General features: G+C 46.9%; 1 protein-coding gene across 6 annotated transcripts in view; it reads right to left on the bottom strand.

Annotated features, from left to right (window-relative positions):
- The window catches only part of TBX15 (T-box 15), a 174361-nt gene that overhangs the window by 24205 nt on the left and 124372 nt on the right, over positions 1-25784 (bottom strand). For 2 of the 6 annotated variants that reach the window (XM_006028556.3, XM_025209981.1), the window contains one exon: positions 15019-15116. In XM_006028556.3, the coding sequence (XP_006028618.2) occupies positions 15019-15116 (98 nt within the window). Of the gene's footprint in view, positions 1-14303; positions 14393-15018; positions 15117-22939; positions 23224-25694; positions 25738-25784 lie in introns of those variants that run through there. The other 4 variants (XM_025209983.1, XM_025209984.1, XM_025209982.1 and 1 more) reach the window with 4 other exon arrangements.

Here is a 25784-nt window from a genome sequence, read left to right as displayed (position 1 = left end):
TCTAAATTATTCCTACAGGGCGACTAGCGATTGGCTTGCTAGCCGTATAAGAGGCTTGAGTGGTTTCCGCCCAAATTGGAGGACTCCACGAACATCAGGAGGAGGAGACTTCATGTCTCGTGAAGATCTCTAAGCGCTGCGGAGCCTATCGGACCCAGCGTGTATTTCAAGAAGGCTATAGGGGTCTGATCAGCCTCTCGCCTCTCCCTGTCACCGAACGATCCCTCGATGTATCCTTCCCTGCGCACACAAGTTCCACGGAGCCTAGCAAACTTCGTGTGAGTGAATCCAGAGCTCTGTCCGAGTCCTTAAACTAGGGCTTAAGCGAAGTTTTCCTGGAAGTTTTCCAGCCTACACCGTGACCATCTACGGTGTAAGTAAACAATCTTAAATCAACCATTACGCGTCCGTGCCTAATTCTAGCGTGCCACCTGCCTTCCCTGACCCAGCGTGTCCGGGCTGCTGGCCACAGCCCGCCGCGTGAAAAAAAAAAAAGGGCCGCGGACCGCTCCCGGCCCTCACACCAATATGTCATCTCTCATTAACCATAGGGTCTGGTATATCTTCCTCTCAGAAGTGGAACACCTTTGTTCTTTTTGTATCATAACTGCTAAACAGTCACACATTCTTCTGGCCAGAACTTTTGCCATCAATTTTTTGTCTACATTTAAAAGGGTTATTGGCCTCCAGTTGCCTAACACATCTTCCTTTCCCTTTCAGAATATCAAAACTATCACACCTTCTGCAAAATCCTCCCCTATTTCCCCATGCTTCATTACTTTTCTATATGTCTCTGGTATATTTGTCTCCAGGCATTGCCAAAAAAAATTCATAGAATTCCACCAGAATTCCATCTCTTCCCTGCAAGCTTCTAAGCAGTCCTTCACCTCCCTCATGCTTAACTTCTCCTCCTATTTTTGTGCCTTGCTATCTTTTATTCCTTCCTTCATCCCCTCAAGGAACACCTTCATTTTTCCTCCATCCACTCCTTCTGTACAGTTTTTTAGAAAACTCCGCCACCGCATCCAACACCTTCACCCTCTGTTCTCCTTGACTTTCTTCAGTTGTCGCTGCTTTCAGTTTCTTCCTTCTTTTCTTCAATTTTGCCAAAAAATACTTACAGCATCCTTCCCCCTTCTCCACCCAAGACGCTCTGGTCAGAAAGATTTTCTCATCTGTTTTCCTTTTGAATCATTCTTCACTTTATGTGAAAATGATATGACCATCACTTTATGTCTTCCAATTCTTCTTTCACTTGTACTCACCTCCTTTAATAATTCCTGCTCCCTTGCCTGTAGTTCTTCTAGCTCTTCCTCCCTTCTCTTTGACCAATATTTCTGAAAAACTTTCTTTTTCATAGTCCAGCATCCCCAGACACTTTTGCAATATCTCTTCAGAGTCCCCCATCCTTTATACAGTTGCACATATTCTTGACAGGCCTTCTCATCTTGTAGTAATTGAACATTTAACTTCCACATCCCTTTACCCCTACCTTCACTTTTTTTTAAACTCACTTCCATTCTCCGCATCCAGTGATCGCTGAAGGTCACATCCATAGGCAGCAGAAGGCCAAGGCTAACGGAACTTAGCTCCCCTAAATAAGGGGCAGTGGGTAGGGCCGCAGGGCAGCCTGGTCACGGGCTCCAGGCTGCTTCAGGGGAAGTGGAGGGGGAGAGGGAGGGGCACGCACACTCAGATGGGCAGCCAGGATCACAGTCCCAGCATGTGGATTACTGCCCTGCATGGCAGCCAGGCAATTTTCAGTGTACTCTGAAGGGGAGGGGACTTGCGGGGACGGGGGGGGAGTAGATCGAGGCCCCTGCAGTGCGGGAGGGAGTGGGACAGAGGCAGTCAGGGGCAGGGGTGAATGGGGCCCCAGGCTGGGTCATGGGACGATTAGAGCCTAGGCACTTGTCCAGGGGCTGGGGGGCTCCCACCACTACTTGTGCCCTAGGGGAGGCCTGGGGGGCATGTGCCCCCCAATCTGCGAGCTGGGCAGAGGTGGGCTGCATTCTGCATCCCACTGCCACTACCTCAAGAGCTGAGCGATGTGATGTGCGTCCTGGCGCTGGGCTCTGCACCCCGTGCATGGCAGGCACATGGCATGGCCCTGGTCCTGGGCAGCAGCAGCAGGATGAAGAGTGCAGCCTGGCTCCACCCCGTGCACAGATCAGGGGCCACGTGTCCTCTGGGCCTACCTCGGGGCACACACAGTAACAGAAGACCCTCACCCTGCCCCTGGATTTGCTGCTGGGGCTCCAACCCTCCTACAACTCAGCCTGGGACCCCATTCACTCCAACCCCTGCCTCTATCCCACCCCCTCCTTCACTGCAAGGGCCTCAGTCTGCCCACCCCTCCATGCCTCCTCCCCATGAAAGGTTTACCTTCAGAGGGGGGTGGATACAAGCACGCACACACACTCAACACCCCCCCCCCCAATAATATTTTCTCCCTCCACCTATGGTCACATCTAAGATCTCCCTCTTTCTAATCCATAGTCCATTTGATGTTAATACAAAAATCAATCTTTGACAACTGTCTCCCACTCAGTTCCATCCTCGTAATCACCTTCTCACCATCCCATACATCGTTTAAACCTCCTTCTTTTATTATATTAATCAGTGCTTTGATGAGCTATCTAGCTCTCCCTCCCTTCTATCACTTCTCCTATCCCCCTGCTTAGCAATGCAATTGAAATCCCCCACCAGAATTTGCTGTCTAACTCCACCTGCATATACCTCTAATGTCTTAAACAGAGCATCCTTCCTTCTCTTTCAGCTGGAAAATATATATTAAAAATATCTAATAATTTCTTTTCAAACTCTACCATCTGTTGCAATATCCCTTCCATGATCGCTTGTACTTGCTACACTTCCAGCTCCTCACTCTTGAGCAAAATCACAACTCCAGCTGCTTTGTTTGCATCCAGCCATGCCCACCATGATGTTCCCCATGCCCATCAAAATGTTTATAATCCCTCTCCCATAGGATTCTACACTCCTGAAAATGTATTATGTCCATTTTTACCCCACTCGGTACTGGGATAATCTTATCCCATCTCTTCCTTGATAATACACTTCTGATATAGGTGCAATACACAAAGTCATACTTGTTCATTTAAATTTCACATCTCCACTACTTTACAAGTCTTCTATTTTGCTGCTTGACGACACTGGCTCTAATCCTCCTCCTCTTCACATCCCCATAGTCTTTGCCAGTTGCTTTCTTGCTTTAACATTTGAGAAAGGTTCCCTTTTCCCCTCTCCTGCACCTTTTCGCTTCCCTCCCCCACTTTCTCGTCTCCATTAGACCCAGACCACATACGCTCCAATAAAGTCAACCTGTCTCCCTCCACCTCTCTCTCTTTGTCCATCTTCTTCCTTCTTAGCTTCATAGCATGTGAATCCTTTTTTTCCCAATTTGACTGTCTTCTTCTTCTCTTGCTCTATCCTCACTCCTCCTTCTTCCTATAGCATTCTCTCTTCTTGCCCTTCTCTCTCTTCTGTCACAAACTTGGTTCCACTTATCTTTCCTTCTTTACCCTCCTCTATTGCCTGCTTCACCACTGCCTACTGAAACCTCATTCTTTTCCGCCCCAGCTCGTCCTTCTTGTGGTGTCTCCTCCACTGTCATGCATTCTGATTCAACATCATCTTCTTCACCACTTCCCCTTTTCTGTCTCTGCTGCTCCTCTGTAGATCTGGTTTTATTTCAGAAGGACTACAGGCATCAGCGCTGTAAATGTCACTCTTTTCCACAAATAACACTTCAGTATTTCTTGGCATTCTGTCGCCCTGTGTCCTTTCCCTTCCCCTTCATATCTGTAGCATATTCTATACCAGCAGTATGCAGCCAGGTTCCCTTCCTGCCCATACTTGCTACAGAGATTAGGCTGTCAGATTGCTACAGAGATTATGCACTGTAAACCCTCAGTGTGGCCCTACTTTGATTGCTGGCAGCAAATGCATTATCCCACCAGGACTCTTCTCATCCACCCTCATTACCACCCAAGCTCTCTACAATCCTGTCCATATACCATATTTATCACGTGTCTTCTCAACATATTTTCTGCTTTAACATCCAAAACTTCAAACAATATTTTTTCTATCTATACATATTTATTTATTGTCTGACTTTTCTTTTCTTCTTCCCCTGTTACTACTGCTCTTATTCTCAGGTATAGATTACCTACCAGTCCATCTCTCACTTCCTCCCATCTTCTTTTTCTATGTAGATCTGGTTTATACTTCCTAATAATCTTCCTTTTCCCTTCAATCACTGTTTCATTCCTCATTTTTCCCTCCTGACCAGCTCTCCTCCTTCACTTTCTACCAACCAGACTCTTCCCTCATTGCTTTCTTCAATAAAGCTTTTTCCAAAACTGCTGCTACTCTCCACTCCCAGACCAGGCTCCGAGAGTTTTCCCTTTTCCACCTCAATGCTTCATCACCTTTCCCCCAGGGCTTCTGGCATCAGTCCAGATACTATACAAGACCAACCAAACCATTACACTTTATCTTAGCCAAGGTGGGTGAGAAGCTATGCTACTGATGAGGACATACCAAAATGATAGATTATTACAACCCATAAGAATAAACTATGTGATAGTGCCCATTACATTCAGCTCCTCTCAGGGCTAACTGTCTTTAAAGTCATGGTGAGCCACTATATTGAATACATTTGGCTTCCTTTTCACTCCCACAGCTGAGCTCTGCCAAGGAACCCTGTTTTTAACTAGTCTTAAATATCTGGCAAACAACAAATGGGGTGCCAAACAGCTTACCCAGAATCCCTCTGTCACGCTCTCTCTCAGCCTGTCACACATGATTAGCCTGGCCCTGCCATCCATAAGATGGAGCCAGACCAGGTTGCCCTGTGCCTTATCTGCATGTAATTTTTTTGAGGATTCCATGCCTCGTGGCAAGAACACCTGCTTCCAGTAATTAGTGGGAGGCTAATTAGCATATGGATCCTTTTTGGGGGAGTATCTGGAGTAGACACTCATACTGAGTAGTGCTGAGCTGTGAGGTCAGCATGGTTTGAATTGCTGTTGTCTCTGCTGGGCCCAGTCCAATGAATTATATGGTAAATTATGAGCCTTTTAGCTTTGGACTAATGTCATGCATAATTGTGTAGTCAACCACAAGGACCTGTGCCAAATCACAAGGACCTGAACTGGCTCATAGCTCACTGAGTTTTACCAGTGAGGGCCCAAAGACATGGAGAGGGCAAGTTGAGGAAACCCAGCTGCCCCTAGCTCAATGGCCATGGAGCTACTGAAATGATCAGGTACCTCCTCTGGCTCTGTACCTGCAGCAAAGAGGTATGGAAAAGGGTGGAGCAGTTCTGTGAAGCGGTGACCAACATCAGCCAGCTAACTAGAGAAGTGGCACTGTATGGGCACCTCCCCAAACACCAGGGGAGCCCATCACCCCATTTCAATTACTTTGCATACTGTGTCAGGAGCACCCTGTGGAAGGGCAGGAGCTTCCATTCTGTCAAATAGACATAGAGGCAGTAGGCTGTGTGAAAATGGGTCTGAGTGAACTCCAGACCTACTACCAGAAATCAGTAGTGGAGGATGGATAGGATGCGGCCAAAGTCAACTGGCAGAGACATGTGGCACAGAATCAACCAACTCCCCCTGTGTGGAGAAGGGGGAGGTGACAGCGAGGAAGAGGAAGGGACAAGTGGAACCGAAGACAGTGACAGCAACAGCAGCAGCGACTCCTACAGTGGGAGCTGGAGGGACAGCAACATAGAGGGCAGATGAACTGAGTATGTGACCCCGCAAGCGGGGTAGGGATGAAAGGGAAGTGCTACCTGGTCTGTGCAACCAGGATTTGCTAGTGTGTGTTGTGCACGATGTGGATATTGTAACAGGTTCAGGTGTAGAAGCAGGCCTTTGTATGGGTGTGTGGATGCGTTTCTTGTAATGGGTGAAAGTTTTCTTTGTGGTGTGATACTAGGAGTGTAGATATATATAACCTTATATATAGACATACTTTTTTCTTTCTTTTGTAAAAATATATCCGAGAAAATACACCGACTGAGATAATGCAATAAAAATAGCACTATGTAGTGGCAGGTTGCACCCTTGTCTGCTTGTGGACAGGATTCCCTATGAGACCCTCATAGTTAGCTTCCCATTGGCCAGCTTCCAGTGGGAGAATCTCAGCTACACGCTGACTTTATAGAAACGGGGACTCCTCCCTAGCCTGCTCCTGCGGCCATATAGCCGAGGGCAAGCCAAACTTGGGGGCATCCGACCCCCAAGCTTCTAGGCTTGGGCCTGCATGTAGGATACCCACTAAAGGATTTAGAAGCATCTGAAGCCCCAGGAGGGGTGGAGGATGTTTGCCAGTAGTAGGACCACATTTGGTTCTTGAATGACTCACGGATTTGGAATTGATTTAGCTGATTTGACTTGGAACACAAAAAATGTTCCTTAAAAAAAGAAAAATAGTTTGTACTATGCAAGTATGTATAGAAGTGCTGATTAGAAGTGTGTTTATGAAGGACCTGTGCTAAAATTTGCAGCAGTTTCAAAAAATGGAATCAATTCTGCATCAATTCTGGATGAACTAATTCTATGGGTACCTGTAGTAATTTCCATATATGCAAGTTACTACAGGCATGTTTATTTCTAGGTCAGTGTTTTCAAATGTGCTCCTCATTTCCAATGTACTCAGGGAGAGCAGGGTCTGACAGTAAGAGACGGGGGAAGGGGCTGCAGGAGAAAGAAGTTGTGGGGAGAAGGAGGGGTGGCAGAAGGTAGCTGACCCTCCAGATTTATTTTCTGTGCTGTATTAGGGACAAATTCAAGGCAAACCCCCAATAATTAGATTCTATACCTAGAAAATTATAACAAATGTTTACATTTTCCATATACAGAATCTAATTATGGGGAGGCAGGGGTTGTCTTATATTCAGGGTCATCTTATGTTCAAGTACATATAATAACCAGATTGTGCCTCTTCCTTTCTGCAGAAGATCCAAACACTTCAGTCCAACTTTTGTCTCTTCTAGATGGCATTGTTACACAGGGACTGACTCTGAGGCCTACACCGAAACTCAAATGTGCTCAACACACTGCATCCTGCCTCTCCAACATTATGAAAACACATCACAATGCTCAACACACTCATTTGTTTCCCAGTTCAGTCCTAGATCTATTTGAAGCTTCTAGTCCTAATCTTGAAGGTAGTTAAAAGCCTGTGTCCAGGCTATAGAATAACTTGCCCATCTGTAACTATCATAACAGGTGAGAAAACCAGTTATAAGGTCTAGCTTGAAACTGTACGTAAAGGACTCTAAGCAGCAGCTCATTTCAGAGTAAAGGAGTTTGATTTGGAATGACAGACTAAGAATTCAGTTTGGAATTCAAATGTACTGAATTTCTGCAGATTTTTATTAAGAAAACAGCAATTTAGTAAAGTGAAATTTAAGGCAGTACCAAATTGTTGGAATGCCATGTTGCATTAATATTTTGCCCATTTTCCAGTTCTCCTCAGGAGGGAATCCCTCCCACCATGCACAGGAATGCATAGTTCATTTAGTGCATTAACTTTTACTTCTTTAATGTTTATTTACTTTCATATGAAGAGTCAGGCAAGGACTCCTACCACAGCATTGTCAAGATAGAGTAAAAGTCTAATCCAGTTTGGCAAACTAAGTGCTCTTACAGGCATCGTTAGAGATCGGGTCATCTCAATTTCCTGTGGGAAATGGAATATCATAAAGGAGCCAGCAACAGCTCTTTCACTCTTGGAAGAAGAAACAGTCCAGAGTTACTGGAACTCTCATTTCATTTTTTATGTTCTTTGTTAAAATCAAGAAACTGAGCCACATATTTTTTAATAATGAGAAACTGGATAAGGTTCAATCTAAATGTCAAAATTATATTCCAATTAAAGTGTTTAATAGATTCTTGGATTTCCCTGCATCTCGTTGACCATGTGCATTCAATAATCCCAAGCTCTTTTTTCCTGGTAATAAGTAGGTTGTAGTGATGATGACATCATGCTTAAAAGTTCAGTTTCTTCTGAACCCATTATGTTTTCAAGACATCTGTAAGGATTTGTTTTTGTTTTGTTTTGATTTTTAAGCTGGATGGAGATCTGCTGTTGTTTTGGCCAACAGTGTGTTTTGCTGTAAAACTGTGATGACTCCATTAGACTGTCTGTCCCTCAAAAGAGTTTCTATCTGTAGGCCAGAAAGGCGGGCTGGGTTCTCAGCCAGGAGTGGCATGCTGCTCACCTGAATAATAGCACTCTGGTCAGACAGCTAGCCTCCCTGTTGGTGCATCTATGAGAGACATTTACTGTGGAGTTGACTAATTAACTCCACAGTAAAACATCACCACCTCCACATGTGATGCTGTTAGAATGGAGTAAACTAACTAACTTTGCCATAGGATAGTACTGCCAGACACCCTACGCCAGAGTTATTTACTCTGCCACAAGGCACATTTAGGTGCTGATGGTGCTGGCTAGGGCACAAGGGTGCTTCAGTGTGGGGGCTGCCTGCCAATTAGCCCTGCACTGTAGCACCCTTGTACCCTAGCCAGCCCCTTCGCAACATGTTGAGCAGTCCTGGGCTGGCAGGCTGACCCCTGGGACCTCCTGCCAGCTGGGCTGCTCAAACGCAGCACCCAGGAGCAATAAACTGCAGCGTGAACTGTACTGGAATTTATTTATTCATGCATATTAATTGCACACATAGACACGTCCTGTGTAATTAACTTTGCTGCTGAATAAAATCTGTAAGCTTATTTATGTGAGTAAAATTATAAACATGTAAGCTTTTGCGGTATCTAGCATTAATGTGTACATGTGACTGCAGATGGAAACTGAAACCTGTTTTTTTGTAAATGACCATGTTGCTCATTTCTTGCATAATACAGTCACATCTACTGCCCTAGATGCTGACTTTGTGCAGCCTCACTGTGGATCCTGCTCCACTTGAAACTGTGGTGAAATAAGAAAACAAGATATTTGGCTGAATATGGAGTGGGAGAGAAATTAATATGGAAAATATTATACTGCCTTTGTGTAAACTCCATGGCACAGCGTCATATGGAATACTATATGTAGCCCTGGTTTTAAATAGACTAATGGTCATAGAAAGTTCTTATGTGAAGAGATTTAAATGATTGGGGCCACACCTTACAAAGGAAATGAAGATGATGGGATATGATATCTCTAAAATCATAAATGGCATTGAAATTCTGTTTACCCTGTCTCATTACATGAAGGAATTGAATACCAAGTAGAATTAAAAGCTGACATCCAGAACAGATGCACTAAAACACTTTCCACATATTGTGTGATTAAATTCTGGAAATCATTACTACAGGAAGTCGCCAAGGTTTTGCTACATTGAAGGAGACTCTTAATACAAGGCATTTTCCCTGTGTAACAGCATTTCTATGCTGTAATCAATTCATTTCTCAGTCTTCTTTTAGATAAGCTAAACAGATGAAGCTCTGTGAAGTCCAAGGTATTTTCTCTTTCTTGCTTGTAAATAAGTTCTATGGTCCTTTTCTTCACACACTTCATTTTTCATCACCCTTTAAAAGAACTGGACACAGGATTCTGGTATTGGTCTCACTAAGGCCATATAGGGCATGTCTACATAAGATGCTATGTCGCCATAGCAATGAGCTATGCCGACGTAGCTTGTCACTACAGCAATGTAGCGTCGGCAGGCACTAACCATGATGCGACACTGGGGACTGCACAGTAGGGCTGTGCAAAGCTTCAAATTTGCTGATTCGATTCGGCAGAGATTCGGCCCAATTCAGCGGCTGAATTTCCAAATCCGAATCAAATCAGAACCTTCCAAATCGATTTGGAGAGATTCGGAAAGATTCAGCATTCAGACATAGACACAGCTTTAAAATGTTTTTTCTACATACCTCAAGGTACCAGGTGGCTCATGAATGCTGAGATGATGGGGCAGATGGAGCGTCCCACAGGAGCGCAGGGGGGTCCCCAGCGCGCACAGCAGCGGACCCAGAAGTGGACCAGAAGCACTGCCGGTCCACTTCTGGGTCTGCCAGAGAGCATCAGCAGCTGGTGCCTCCTGGGTCTGGATGCTCCATGCGCCCCACCATCATAGCGTTCATGAGCTGCACCTGGTACCCTGAGGTACATAGAAAAAAACATTTAAATCTCTGTCTATTGCCGAATCGCTGATTCTCCGAATCAGCATTGAATCTTCATATTCGGATACAGCCGAATCGAATCGGGACCGTGATCTGAATCAACGAATTCAATCACTTTCCCCAATTCAGGCCAAATCCAAATGTGAATGAAATACGGCCTGTTTCGCACACCCCTACTGCACAGTACCGGTACTGTGCAGTCATTTAGTACTTTTAGTACTTTAGTACTAAAGAAGTAATAACTGACTGCACAGTACCAACTGTGCAGTCAGGGGCAAGTGTAGAAGTAAAATTTCCTCCTAACTCTTACTTTAATCCTACAGTTTATGTATTAATCCTTTTTGTCATACCATTACCCTGAGAGTTCATGAGCAGTTGTTTGTTTTAAATCCTTTTCAGACTCACTGCTTTCCAAGATATGCTCCCTCTCCCCATACATTTGTGTGCCCTACATTCCTCATTGAGTGTATGACCATCCACTTGACTGTATTAAAACACATTTGTCTGAATGTGCCCAAGTTACCAAAGGATCCAGACTGCTCTTAATTGATGCTGTCTCCTTCATCGTTATTGACTACTCTACCTGTCTTTATGTCAAAAGCAAATTTTATCAGTGGTGATTTTATATTTACTTCCAGATCAAAATGAAAATGTTGGGGCTAGAATTGATCCTTGCAGAACCCAATTAAAAACACCCCCATTAAATGAGGATTCCCCAATGACAGCTACTTTTGAGATCTTCGAGTTAGCCAGTTTTTAATCCAGTTAACACATGCTCCAGTCACATCATACAGTGCTGATTTTTTCATCAGAGTGTCTTGCAGGACTAAATCAAATGCCTTGCAAAAATTCTAAGTATATTACATCTAGGGGATTACCGTTATCAGCCAAACCAGTGCTCTCATCTGAGAATGAAATCAGGCTTGTTTGTAAGACCTTGTGGGATCTCCTGGAGACAGGATAGTAGTTCTGTGCCAGATCCAGTCCTGATCCCACCTCAGTAGTGCATATTTTGTAGCAGAGGGTTAGTTTCCCAGTGTATCTCTGCACTATGACAAGCCCTAGATATTGGAATAGTCTCTTGTGGCCATGGAGCTAGCCACAAGATCAGTCTTCAGATGCTCAAAATGTAAGTTGGTGACCTGACAGGCTCCATGACTGGTCCTGTAGCAATTTCCCTGTTATTGCCATGTCAGGGCACTGGCAGGGCTCTCTTCTCCCTGTTTTTATCTACAGAATGGGATAAAGTGTTCTTAGTGTTTAAGGTATGGTATGTTGCACATACGTTTAAGGCTTTGCAAGGGTCAGTTTTGGCATTTCCTTGGGTTAACAGTTGCCTGAAAACTCAAGGGACTGAACTCGATGGCCCAATGGCTTGCTGGCCCTGCCAGTCCATAGCTGCTTGCCTGGCAGGGCTGAGAGTAGAAAGCTCCTACACCCCTCCCTCCCCCTTCCATCCAAACCACTGGGAGGGAGAGGGAGCTGCAGTGTTGGGGAGAAAAGAGGTCTGCCTGCCACTCACTCTCGTGCTGCTCGAGCAGAGCACGGGAGCATGTATGGATGGAAGGTGGAGAGGGGGGTGAAAGAGCTCACTACTCCAAACCCTGCCAGGCAAGCAGCTATGGACAGAAGATGGAATCAGCAGCAAACACAGACTCAGAGAGCTAGTGATGCTGGCTCAGCTTTCTGTCCCCCACCCCCTCATCTTTTGGTGCCGGTGGTGGCAGCTGATTCCCTCCCCTTCACAGAGCTGTGAGCCAGGCAGGCAGCACTGATCTCACCCTTCCCCTTCCTCTGCTGGTGGAGGGGCTGGGCTCAGCCACGAGGCGAAGAGCAGGCAGGGGAGAAGCTCCCACATGGGTTCCCAGGTTCCACAGCATCACATCTCCACCAGCTGTGGCTGCAACCAGGGCACAGTCACGCTGCCTGATGCTGCTGGCACCGCGGGGAGTGAGCAGGAGGGCAGAAGAGTGCGGGGTCCCTCCCCCACCCCGGGTCCCTGCATGAGCTGATCTGTCCTGGCCCCGTCACTCTCGAGAAGGGTGCAGGGCCCAGGGCAAATCAGCTGCTGCAGGGACCCTCCCCCTCCCTGGGATCGGGGTGGCGGGTCCCTGCATGAACTGATCTACCATACCGGAGCCAGCTCAAGGAGGGTGTGGGGCCTGGGGCAGATCAGCTGGTGCTGGGACCATTCCCCGCCCTGGCATCAGGGTGGCGAGTCCCCACACGAGCTGATCTGCCTTGGCCCCATACAGCAGCACCCAGCTCCTGTCTGCCGGCAGGCAGACCGGGGGCCTGCCAGCACCCCTGGGAGGGCTCCAGAGTCCTCCCGGGGGTGTGAGCCTCCAATCTGCCTCCTGGGCAACAGGAGCTGGGTGCTGCAGCCTCGGGCCAGTGGCAGCATCTATCTTCCTGGTGTTGGGTGCAGGCTGCGCCCAGGACCGATCTATCATCTGGCAGGCAGATCGGGTGCCTGCACCCCTGGGAGGACTCTGGCACAGCCCCTGCAGCCCTCCCGGGAGTGCAGGCAAGTCCCCAATCTGACTGCCGCCTGGGGCTGGCAGCAGCACCGATCTTCCCAGCACCAGTCCCAAGCGGGATCACCTAGCTTCTCACATCTGGCCGGTTGATTGGGGGCTCGCACCCCTGAGAGGACTCTCGCACAGCCCCCATAACCCTCCCAGGGGTGTGGGCAAGCCTCCAATCTGCCTGCCAGATGACAGGAGGCTGCTGCTTCTGGCTGGGACTGGCGCTGAAGCCAGCAAGCCTGGCTTTGAAACTCAAAACATTTCAAAACTTTCGAATCATTTTGACTTCCCTTATTTCATTTTGAAGCTGTTTCACAGGCTTTTATTTCATTTCAATTTCACTGTTTCGAGCTCAAAACGTATTGAAACAGGTTCAAAATGAAACACTGCGTAAAATTTCACACAGCTGTACTGTGCACTAGCGCAAGTGTCGAGGCCTGACCAAAGAGCAAATGTGCTCCTGGTCAGCAGGGCAGCAAGGGGTGAGTGATTGCTCCCTGCCCCCAGGAGCTGCCTGCTGCTGGGGCAGGCTGTGCCACCAGAGCACAGGAGAGGACAATGTCCTCCTACCTTGGCAGCGAGGTGCTCTCAGTCCCCGCCTTGCAATTGCAGGACTGGGGCTGAAAGTTCCTTACCTCGCTGGGGTCATTTGACCTCAGCAGTCTTTCCTCCCTTGAGAGGGGAGGGGGACCTGATGATCTCTGAGGTCCCTTCCAGCCCCTAACTTCTATACAACTATGAATCTCCCAGTACCAGTTCTGCAGTCATTAGGCCAGCGCTGGGAGTTAAAGATCTCCCAGCCTGGGCCCTACAATTGTAGAGCAAGGGCTGAGAGCTCCCTGCTGCCAGGGCAAGGGGAGCCTTCCTGCTCTGCTCCCAGGGGCAGGAAGCAATGTCCCAGGTCCCTCCAGAGAGAGTTGTCTCTTGGCCCCTGGTCTAGCACCCAGGGGGAGCCTAGAGCACCCCCTGGCTGCTGTAGGGGCCCATTGCAGGCCTGGTAGTTGCCTGATGCTGGGGCATGCTCCACCAGTGGAGCCTGGGCGTGGACAATGTACCCCTGCTCCAGCAGCAGGGAGCTCCCAGCCCACACTCCATGATCATGGGGACCAGACTGGGAGATCCTTATTTTCCAGTGCTAGCCCCGTAACCATGGAGCTGGCACTGGGAAATAAGGATCTCCCAGACTGGGCCCTGAGATCACAGAGTTGGGGCTGGGAGCTCCCTGCTGCCAGGGCAGGGGGACATTGTCCCCACCTGGGCTCCAGTGGCAGAGCCCACTCTTGCAGCAGGCAACTCCCAGGGGTAGGGAGCAATGTCCCAACCCCGCCAGGAGACAGCTGACTCCTGGCCCCTGGACTAGCACCCAGAGGAAGCTTAAAGCTGCCCCTGGCTGCTGCAGGGGCCCATTGCAGGGCTGCAGGGAGCAGGGGCAGTCTGCTGCTAGAAGCAGCAAATCTGCTTCCACATCCCTGCACATGTAGACACATACATTACTCAAAAGTAAACTGATCCCAAATTATTTGCATGCGTAGACGTGCCCTGTACTGTGATATTACAGCAGTATAATCAAAGAGTCTTTCTTCACTAAACAAAAAAGTGTACTTACCTACAGGCATCTAACTGAAGATAGTTAGCTAGTCCTCACAGAAATTCTTCTTTTGCTTTGCCTATCTCAATTTAGGTAGATAGAAAATCCTATTTAATATACCAGGAAATATAGTAGATAGAAAATGTAGCAAGGCAACATGAAAAGTGAAAACCTGATATATTGGACAATTTCTGCTAGCTGAATTTTAATAGGAAGGGTTTCTGAGTAAGGACATGGAGTTCTGTGCCACATATTGCAGACATCTACTGGCATGTGCACAAGAGGGCAGGTTCCTGGGAAATGGCTCTAGTGACTAGTGTACTTCCATGTTGCTTCCCTCTCCCACCACCATGGCACAATTGGACTCAGTGACTCAACACATAAATATGCCTTTTTCTAACAGGAAGGCTTATCTCTGCTATGCCTTCTCTGTAGTCTCCTCATAGTTGTTAAACTGATGGATTTATTTTACTACTACCCAAGCATCTGTGTTCCTCTTTGTTTTAGCTCCTATAAATGTTAAAGACACTACAGTATTTAGGTCTCTGTACCACATCTCCTATAATATAAACCTTCCATATTTCTATAACTGTCAGTTTCTCTTCTCAGTTATATATCTCTTCCTGGCAGTCAAGCTCCACAATGTCTCTGACTCAGCTGGATACCAGATGCACACTGCAGTGTGCTGCCACCTCTTTACCAATGTTCTTGTACCCTTTATTCAATGGCTCACCTTGCTGTTTCTGCATGGTAGTGAAATCTTCAAAGGTGAGGGTGCGCACAGGGGGCCTCCAGAATGCATATGTTTCCATAATGGCCTCCAGGCCAGTTCTGTGGAATTAAAAATAAAATAAAAGATAAAGGTCTGAAAGTGAGTGATTAGATCAGCTTTGATAGAGAGATGGCCCTTGCCTCAAATGACAGAAGACTCATGGCCACTGTGAGGTCACACATTCCTCAGGTGAATCCTAATGCATAGGTGATGTTTTTGAAAATAAAACAGGATTTCTCCAGGCCAGGAGCATAATAGAATTGCACCATTAGTCCAATTGCTTTTATGTTATTTATTTACTTATTTTAACCAGGATTCTGAAATCTCTACTTTCTTTCTGGGATTCTGTTTTGGTGGCTAGATTTTTGCCAGCTCCTTTATCACAAAGCTGACTTTTCCAGGCATCACAAAATGGGACCACAGAATGGGACTGTCACACACACAGGGAAGGTGGCATTCAGGCTCTGAGACCTCATGCAGATGTAACTGAGGGGTTCACTGAGACTGGCACCTGTACCTACATATTTTGGATACCAATTTTTGATTTCTAAATCAAGATGGAGTCCCCTCTAAGAGAAGCTCTCTCACCAGTCTCTCATTGCAAAGTTCTTAGTGTAGATTACAAGAAAAGAGCAGGAGGAGACCAAGGTGTTCTTCATGGGATGGTTACCTTGGGCCGCCTCCTACAAAAAAATTCTCCTTTATGGGATGGAATCTGTTCAGCTTATCCCATTATTACTTCATTTTTGTCTGGTTTCCCATGACATGTTGTGTCCCCTGTATTGTCATTTGCTACAGGCAGTCATCAAGTTGGGTGGAACTGCAGCCACTCTAGGGGATAGGACTAGGATCTCAAAATGACTGGGATAAACTTGAAAATAGATAAACTGGAAATGGATTTCTCTGTGTTGCTGCAGGGCTAGTAGCAATAGTCTCAAGCTGTAGCAAAAGAAATTTAGGTTGGAGATTAGGAGGCACTTTCTGAATAGGAGAATGGTTTAGCATTGGAATAGGCTACCTAGAGAAGTTGTGGAATCTCCATCCTTGGAAATTTTCATGAGCAGGTTAGACAGTTTCATAGATTGTTAGGTCCCTTCCAGCCCCTTGCAGATAATTGGGTCTCGCCCTCCCCCCCCCCGCCCCACCGCTCTAGGCAGGAAGCCAACTGAGGTTAGGTGACCCCAGCAAGGTGACTGACCAGTCTCCTCTTGAAAACCTCCAGGGTAGGTGACTGCACCACCTCTGGAGGGAGTTTATTCCACAGTCTGAACACCCTGACTGTGAAGGACTTTTTCCTGGTATTCAGCCTGAAGCAGCCTTCCAGGAGTATGTATCCATTGGTCCTGGTCTTTCCCAGTAGTGCACTAATGAACAGTTGTTCACCAAGCTCCTGATGCACTCCTCTGATATAGCAGTAAGCCGCTATCAAGTCCCCTCTCAACCTTTTCTTCCTTAGGCTAAAGAAGCCCAGGTCCCTTAGTCTTTCTGTGTATGGCTTGCCTTACAAGTCCCTGATCATACAGGTGGCTCTTCTCTGGACTCTCTCAAGCTTTTCCACATCCTTATTGAAGTGCAGCGCCCAGAACTGGACACAGTACTCCAACTGTGGTCTCACCAGTGCCAAGTACAATGGGAGTATCACTTCCTTAGTTTTACATGAGATGCATCAGTTGATGCATGCCAGCATGATACTTGCCCTGCTGACCACTGCCTCACACTGATGGCTCATATTCATGCAGTGGTCAATCATTACCCCTAGGTCCCTGTTGGCCGTGGTGCAAGTCAAGCTGTCACCACCAAGCCTGTATGTATGTTGCGGGTTGTTTGTCCCCAGATGGAGCACCTTACACTTGGAAGTGTTAAACTTCATCTGGTTCCGATCTGCCCAACTCTCGAGCCTAACCAGGTCTGCCTGTATCTGCAACCTATCTTCTGACGTGACCACACTGCCCCATAACTTGGTGTAGTCCTCAAACTTGGCCAGTGAGCTTTTCACTCCCCCATCCAAATCACTGACCCCTGAGGGACACCACTGGCCACTTCACACCAGGATGACACAGATTCATTCATGAGAACTCTCTGTTCCCACCCACTGAACCATCAAGCAGCTGAGTCCACAAAGATACCATGGGATACTAGATCAAAAGCCTTTTGGAAGTCTAGGTATATAACGTCTACCTAATTTCCCATGTCCAGGTGGCAAGAGACTTGGTTGTAGAAGGAGATGAGATTGGTAAGACAAGACCTACCATGACAAAGCCATACTGGCTAACATTCAGAATCTTACCTTCCCTGAGCGTACTGCACAAAATTCTTTAACAAGCTTTTCCAGGATTTTTTCTGGGATAGAGGTTAGGCTGATTGGCCTATAGTGGCCTACAGATACTTGGCTGGGATGGTTTAGTCATGTATAGAGGGTCTACCAAACTCAAAGAGGAGCCAACCAATTTTCTGGGCAGATCCTGGGGCTGGCTGCCATTTTCATGGGATTAGCACAGCAGGGCCTGCCGATCCCTCCGATTGGCTGAGGGGCCTTGGCAGTCCCATTCCTCTCTACAGATTGCCACATGGCCCAAAACAGTGGCTTAATTATCCTGATTAAGCCCAGGGAAGCTGAGAATCTATTGGTTATTAAGTGTGGATTAATGGCTTCCTCAGGCTTAATCAGGGTAATTAAGCTGCAGTTTCAGACCATCCCCAAGCAGTGGGTTCATTGGCAGGCTCACTAATAAAAAAAGAAAAGCAAACCCTTACCAGAAAGCAAAGAAGCCCTGCAGTCTTATAGCATAGGGGGAGGGGGAGGGGCAAGGGTAGAGAGTCAGGGAGAAAGTGGGGGCAGGTCAGGGAAGCACAGGGTTGCTCTCAGGAGGTGTGGAAGCAGCCTCTGTGGCTCCTTCGGTAGGCACCCATGCCCTGCCCCCTCTCTCCTTTACCCCCCACCCCAAACACACACCTCTCCCACCATCCCCCTGTGCTCCAAGGCTGCAGGGCTTCTCTGCTTGCCACTAAGTTTAGTTTACTTTAGTTTGCAGTGAGCCTGCCAAAAGCGTGGAGACTGTGCTTTTTCACAGAGTACACTCAAAATCATATTTCTGTGAAAAATCGTGATTTGAGTAGGCCCCTCGTCATGGATGATCCTAAGGAAGGGACTGGACTAGACAACCTTCTGACATCCCTTACAGTCCTACTTTCCTATGATCCTATGATTTATTTAAAAGTGAAAATGTATCCTCTTTCACTCATCCTCAAAGCCTGTCATCAGATGTTGTGTTAATATTGTAGCTGGCTTTTGAAAAAAATTTTCATACAAATGTTTCTACTCACTCTGTTAGCTTTCCAAAGTCTCCCCGGAAGCTCAGATGCTTTAAATATATTAGAGTTGGCAAATCAAACTCTGTATTTTAAGAGGAGGTTTAGAGAAGAGATTTTTGCATGGTGTTTATTAGCTGCTGAGCTGTTAGGAACAGAAGACATCTCAATGTAGCAACCTCACACTCGCACAGAATTCACTGCAAGAAATAAAGTTTCACTGACCTCATCTGGGGCATTTTATTCCCTGTGGTTTTTCTACAGCAGAAAACCCTTCCAAAATTTGGGCTGTTGAGGATTGCATGAGCCTGCCACTCCATTGCTTCCCTCTTTGTGTGCATGGAAACAGGTGGTGCTAACACATAGCAGTGATATACAGCTCTGTGAATCTCTCCCAAAGAAGGAGTGTGAAAGGTCCAGGGGATGCCAGAAGACCTCAGACAACTCCAGCAGACAGGTATAGGCTTTACATGTTGGTTCACATATAACATTGCCTTGTTGTCTCTGAGCTCCATGAACTGCCAAAGGCCTTCGTATTAACCAGATAGCTTTGTTGCAGTGTGTTCAGTGCGAGTGTGAGAACGCTATGTTGAGATGTCTTCTTTTCTTGCTTCTAACAGATTAGCAGCTAATAAACACCATGAAACAACAACCTCTCCTCTAAACCTCCTCTTAAAATATAGTTTGGTTTGCCAACTCTAATATATTTAAAGCATCTGAGCTTCCGGGGAGACTTCGGAAAGTTAAATGAGTGAGTTGATATGCTGTATTGCAAGATGGCTGCCAAATTTCCTCTGGGACAGCAAGCAGGAGAAGCAGAGTCCAGTGTTAACCTTTTCACAGTGACTCTCCAAATGGTCACAGTTTTCAGCTGAACAGCCAAAAGCTGTTGCCAATTTGAGAGCAGCTGTGAAAGCGTTAACACTGGACTCCATCTCTCCTTGCTGTCTCGAGTAGTGGTTTTCAATCTTTCTTCATCTGTGGACTCCTAAAAAAATGTAAATGAAGTTGTGGACCCCTTTGAATTGTAAGTGTGGGTATTTAGATACTTTTGATTGATCATCATAATTTTTCATGGACCCCTTAGACACAGTCTGTGGATCCCCAGGGGTCCACGGACCACAGGTTGAAAACCACTGGTCTAAACAGAAGCTGGCAGCTGTCTTGCAGCACAGCTTCTCTCTGACAAGCCAGCTCTGGGCCATAACTGGAAAAACCTTTTTCTTCTACATTCCGTCTTTCAAAAATCAATGTGTATATCCCATTTGGTGGGGTGTGGTATGCAGCAGCAGGAGCCCCCCCTTCCCTGGATGAGCCGACTGGGCCCCAACCATCCCACCACCTGGCTGTGATCCTGGCTGCATGTGCATCCCTCCCTACCTTGGGGCCCTACCCACCGCTGCAGATTTGGGGGGGCTGAGCCCCATTGGCCCCAGCCTTCCGCCACCTATGGCCGCCACTGAGAACAGTCTAGCTTTATGCTCTTTCAGTCCCCCCTCCCCTCCCTTTCAGGTGCTTGAAGGCTGCTTTTAAATCCCCTCTGTCTTTTCTCCTTTAGGTTAAATAAGCCCAGTTCCCTCATAAGTCATGTGCCCCAGCCCCTAAACCATTTTTATTGCCCTCCACTGGATTCTCTCCCACTTGTTCATATCCTTTCTGTAGTGGGGGGCCCAAAACCAAACAGTACTCCAGACATGGCCTCATCAGCAAGGATCTGGGTTTTCCATTTACCATGGAAAAACAAAGCCATGGATTTCCCCATTTTATCAGAGAAAAAACCTTGAAGCCTGTGAGGTAAGTAGGGCTTGCAGGAGGGCATACCATGCCACTCTGGGTCCATGCGCTGCTGGCTGGGTGGGCACTCCATGTGAGGCGTTCCCCAACACCTCCCCGCTCCTCAGCCCCCAGCCAGCTTCCTGCAGAAGTGCCCGCCCAGCTGGCAGTGCATGGACCCAAAGTGGCATACTATCAGCCCTTCAGGAAAGCCACACACAGCACGCACCTGGCCTGTCCCCACCCCCCACACAGATCTGGGGGGCACGGGTCCCCCCACCCCCTGGAAGTGCAGGGCCCCACACTTGCCCAAGCCCACAGCAGGCAGCAGCAATGGGGGATCTAGCTCTGTGCTCCTTCTAGGTGGGGTAGGGGGTTGCAGACCTGGGTCCCTGGCCCCATAGCCCTGGCAGCTGGGGGGGCATTCTCCAGCAGGGCTGGAGGGCCACCAGTTGGGCTGGGGGACTGTTGAGGCAGGAAGTGAGGGGCATGAGCAGGCCAAGGGGCTGTTGTGAGGGGAGTGTAGGGCACAAGCAGGGCCGGCAGGGGGAGGGGGGGGGCTGTTGGGGGCCTTTAAAATTTTAAATCACCGATTTTTTTTTTTAATTAACTCCAAAAAGAGAATTTGTGATATTTTAAAATCAGGGAAACCCAGGATCCCTGCTCAGTGCTGAAAAGAGATAAATAAATCACTTCCCTTGACCTACTGGCAACACATCTAACAGTATACTGGGCTGTATTGGTAGTCTTCTTGGCAACTAGGGCACAATGTTGGCTCATGTTCAGCTTATTTTCCACTGTAACCCTCAGGTCCTTTTCTGCAGAGCTGCTGCCCAGCCAGTCGGCCCCTAGCCTGTACTGGTGCATGGGATTGTTTCATCCTAAGTACAATACTTTGCACTTGTCGTTGAGATTTCTTTTGGCTCAATCCTCCAATTTGTCTAGGTCACTCCGAATCATAGCCCTACCCTCCAGCATATCCCCTACTTCCCCCAGCTTGGTATCATCTGCAGACTGGCTGAGGGTGCACTCAATGCCATCTTCCAGGTCATTGATGAAGACATTGAACAAAACCAGCCCCAGGGCCAACCCCTGGGGCATCCACTTGATACTGGCTACCAACTAGACATTGACCCACTGAGTATTACTCTCTGAGCCCGATGTTCCAGCCAGTTTTCTATCCACGTTAGAGTCCATTCATTCAGCACATACTTCCTTAGCTTGCCTGGGAGAATGGTGTGGGAGACCGTATCAAAAGCCTTGCTGAAATCAAGGTACACCACACACACTGGTCTCCTCACATTCACAGAGCAAATCATCTTAAATCACAGAAGGCCATCAGGTTGGTCAGGTATGAGTTGCCCGGGTGAATCCATGCTGACCATTCCCAATCACCTTCTCCTCCTCCTCCAAATGCTTAGAAATTGATTCCTTGAGGATCCACTCCATGATTTTTCCAGGGACTGAGGTGTGGCTGACTGGTCTGTGGTTCCCTGGATTCTCCTTTTTTCCTTTCTTAAATATGGGCAGTATGTTTGAGCTTTTGCAGTCATCTGGGGCCTCTCCTAATTGCCATGAGTTTTCAAACATGATGGCCAGTGGCTTTGCAGTCACATCAGCCAACTCCCTCAGCACCCTTGGTTGCATTCCATTTGGCCCCATAGACTTGCATATGTCCAGCTTTTCTAAGTAGTCTCTAACCTGTTCTTTCACCTGTTAGCTGCTCACTTCCTCCCCAAACGCTGCTGCCCAGTTGAGTAGTCTGGGAGCTGACTTTGCCTGTGAAGACTGAGGTGAAAATGAAGTGCTCAATCTCAATGCCAGCATTTCCTTCATCCTCTGTCACAAGGTTCCCTCCCCCATGCAGTAAGGGACCCACACTTTCCATGATCTTCATCTGGTTACTGACATGCTTGTAGAAATGCTCCTTCTTACCTTTCACGTCCCTTGCTAGCTGCAACTCTGATGACACTTTGGCCTTCTTGACTTCATCCCTGCATGCTTGGGCAATAGTCCTATACTCCTCCCTAGTTGTTTGTCCAAGTTTCCACTTCTTATAAGCTTCCTTTTTGTGATTTAATTTACTGAAGAATTCACTGCTAAGCCAAGCTGGTCTTCTGCCATACTTGCTAATCTTCCTGAGCATTGGGATGGTTTATTCCTGCGCTCTCAGTAAGGCTTCTTTAAAGCACAGCCAGCTCTCCTGGGCTCCTCTCTCCTCATGGCTAGGATCACCTGGGAAGCCAGTCTGAGCTCCCCGAGTGAATCACAGTCTGATTTTCTGAAGTCCAGGGTCCTTACTCTGCTGCTCTCCATCCTTCCTTTCCTCAGGATCCTGAACTCTACCATCTCATGATCACTGCTGCCCAAATTGCCATCTACTAGTACATCCCCCAACAATTCTTCCCTGTTTGTGAGCAGCAGGTCAAGAAGAGCACAGACCCTAGCTGACCACTCCAACACTTGCATCAGGAACTTGTTTCCAACACACTTTCCAAAAATTTCCTGGGTTGCCCAAGCACTGCTGCATTGCCCTCCCAGCAAGTGTCAGAGTGATTGAAGTCCCCCATGAGAACCAGGGTTTGTGATCAGGAAATTTCTGCTAGCTGTTTGAAGAAAGCATCCTCCAACACTTCCTCCTGGTCTGGTGGTTTATCACAGACCCCTACCATAACATCATGCTTGTTGCTCTCCCCTCTGACCCTAACCTGGAGACTTTCAACAGGCCTCTCCACTCTGGAGTTTAACACTGGAGCTCTGAGCAATCATATGGCTCTTTTATATAAAAAGTGCAACTCCCCTGTCTTTCTTTTCTGAACAGTTTGCACCCATTCGTGGCAGTGCTCCAGTCATATGACGTATCCCACCAGGTCCGTTATTCCAATCACATCATAATTCCTTGACTGTGCAAGGACTTCCAATTCTTCCTGCTTGTTTCTGAGGCTCCATGCATTCGTGTCCAGGCACCTAAGATAACTAGTTGATTGACCATCTGCTTCCTGTTGGGTGGATAAATTCCATAATCCTAAGGCAATGAAAACCCTCCTTGTCAAAGAGGCCTCCATCAGGTCTTCAAAATGTAACCTGCAACCATAATAGCTGTACATTAGCTAGCTTGACATTCAGCTATCTGAGCTACATAGGTAATTTAGAGGCTGTTTTGAAAAGTTCTGGTTCCCTCTCTCCTCACACTTTAAAGCAGACAAATCATATCAGAGGCTCATTCTCACCCTCAGATAGTTGTGCAGCCTCCATTGTAATATTAACCAAAAGCTTGCAGTCTTTAATATCTTTGTATCCACTACACTCCTCTGGAGTAGGCTGGTATTCCTAACTTATTTCTTACAGGTTGAGAACTGATGCACAGAGAAACTAAATGACCTCTCCAAGATCTCATGGAGCAGAATCTCTGTGGCAAAGAAGGGACTTAAATGAAGGTCTCCCAAGTACCAGACCAACCCCCTGATTGGTCTGAATGAAAGGACCATCCTTTCAGTCAGGCAACAAAATCATATACCAATGCTACCTTGGAATGCTAGCACACTTAAAAATACCCCTCACCACCTGGAATGGGTTCAGCTGTTGGGCCCTGTGTACCCTAAAACACTTTCCGCTCCTTTTCCTCCTGGCACATTTCATGGCAACATAAGCTTCATGTTCCATCAGTAGCTGTGTAAGGAGACAGGCATTATCTCCTTCCTGTGAATGTTATCTGAGAGAGGTATGCAAGGCAGTGAGAAAACAAGCAGGAAAAAAAAAAATCACAGACCTGTGGATATCTTGATCCCACATTCCACTCTGTTCTCATTTCATCTTGGATCAACTTGTGGTCCATGTTTTCTGATTTGCCTGTCATGTTTCCAGAGGCCACCTTACTAACCATCAAACTTTGCTGTACTAGTTTCAGGTTGGGGATGGGGATTCTACAGGGAGATGTTTTCCTCAGAAGGATTTGGATGGCTCCATGCCCATACAACATCCCCAAGGCATCAGCCACACCTTGTACTGCCAAACCCAGTTCCACTCAAAAATGGAGTGGTTGGGCTATAAGCATAGAGATCTGATCTTGCAGTCTTAATACCACCAGCAAATCCTTGTGAATGCTTCAGTCAATTCCAAACCAACCATAACAGAATAAGAAATAAATAAGTGAAAGAGTCAATGTTAACCTCATAGAAGTGACCCCACTGTCAAGCAGAAAGGCAAAGTTATAGGGTGGGAAAAAAACTTCCCCTTCTTTTATCCCTATGCTATTCTTTCCCCTGCTTTAGCTGGTCTCTGTGACTAACAAACTGGCAGGCATAGTTCAGTGCCCCAGTGATGCTGACACTGCCTTGAGACTTTTAGAGATCTGTATTCTGAGTGGGGGTTTTCCTGAATGGTGTAACTAAAAGGTTGTTGTGGGAAATGGTGGAAGGTACAGAAGACCAAACAAAAAAGTGCTTTTTTAATTATCCCACAACCACAGAACTGCAGGTGAATTTGGAGCTGCAGTAGGGGAGGAAGAAGAGCTGGCTAGGAAAAGACACATCCCCCTATTAAGGGATCAGTTCCTCACCATGCTCAGGGTGTGGACATACGACAATTGCTATGGAATATTTACCCTGGGTTTTATTCTATGGTAAAGTTACTCCATAGTGAGTGCATCTACACATGCATTAATGTGCCATTGCTAATGCATATCAAGTTTAGTACTTCTAATATGAGGTACCAACTAAATGTGCAGTGGCCAGCACTAGTGCACAGTAGCAAAGGCTCAGTCTTTTCATGATGCTTAATGTGTAGTAGACAAACTCTACTGTGCATTGGCATAGCTTTTGCTGTGATGCTAATGTGCAGTAGTATTAGTCTACTGTGTATTAAGCTTCTTGTGTAGACGAACCCAGTAATGAGCAAGCACATGACCAGCACTCCCACACCAGTGCCTTGGTAGGCACTATTACAGCACCTGGACACTAGATGGTGGAAGAGCAAGTTTGTCTTGAGCAAACTCCTACCCAGAAATTATGCCAGCTAGGGGAGTGGATTCAACAGTGTAATTTACAGTGGTACATAGTTACTCCTCATTATTTTAGGGGAAGATTTACTCTGGAATGTAGTGATTTATGCTGGTGTAAGTCTGTATATCATGTATCCATTTCACTTTTATCCCAGTGTAAAATCTTATTATTCTGAAGTAAACATGTGCCTACTCTGATATTTCTTCTTCATACAGTTTGGATCTTAACACACTTCTTTCCTCATGTTTGTGTACCTGTATGCACATGCATGAAGGGATGCCTATGTGCATCTCTGCCTTTGTTTTGTTTTTTAAAAATCCCAGAATCATGAAAAGTTTCCCACACTGGTTGAGGATTTCAGTGAAAGTTTGACCAGAGCAGGGCTAGTAACATAGCCTTGTGTCTTCACAAGTACCTTTGCCAGCCCTTTCCCCACCCCCCTCTTAAGCTGCAACCTGCTCTCTTTGTTGTGTAATACCTTCAAGATTTTAATTCCTCTTTACATCATTTCCCAGTCAGCTGTCTGCCTCACCTACCTTAGGTTTGCAACTGCATCAAGTCCTAGCTATGTCAGTGGAGGCAGGAATCCAGCCAAGAACTAGGACACAAGACAGGCATCCCTCATTAAGGAAAGAAGAGGAAATA

This window comes from Alligator sinensis, unplaced genomic scaffold (assembly GCF_000455745.1).
Source record: "Alligator sinensis unplaced genomic scaffold, ASM45574v1 scaffold422_1, whole genome shotgun sequence".
Lineage (NCBI taxonomy): Eukaryota > Metazoa > Chordata > Crocodylia > Alligatoridae > Alligator > Alligator sinensis.
This window is presented reverse-complemented; position numbering and strand designations above follow the sequence as displayed.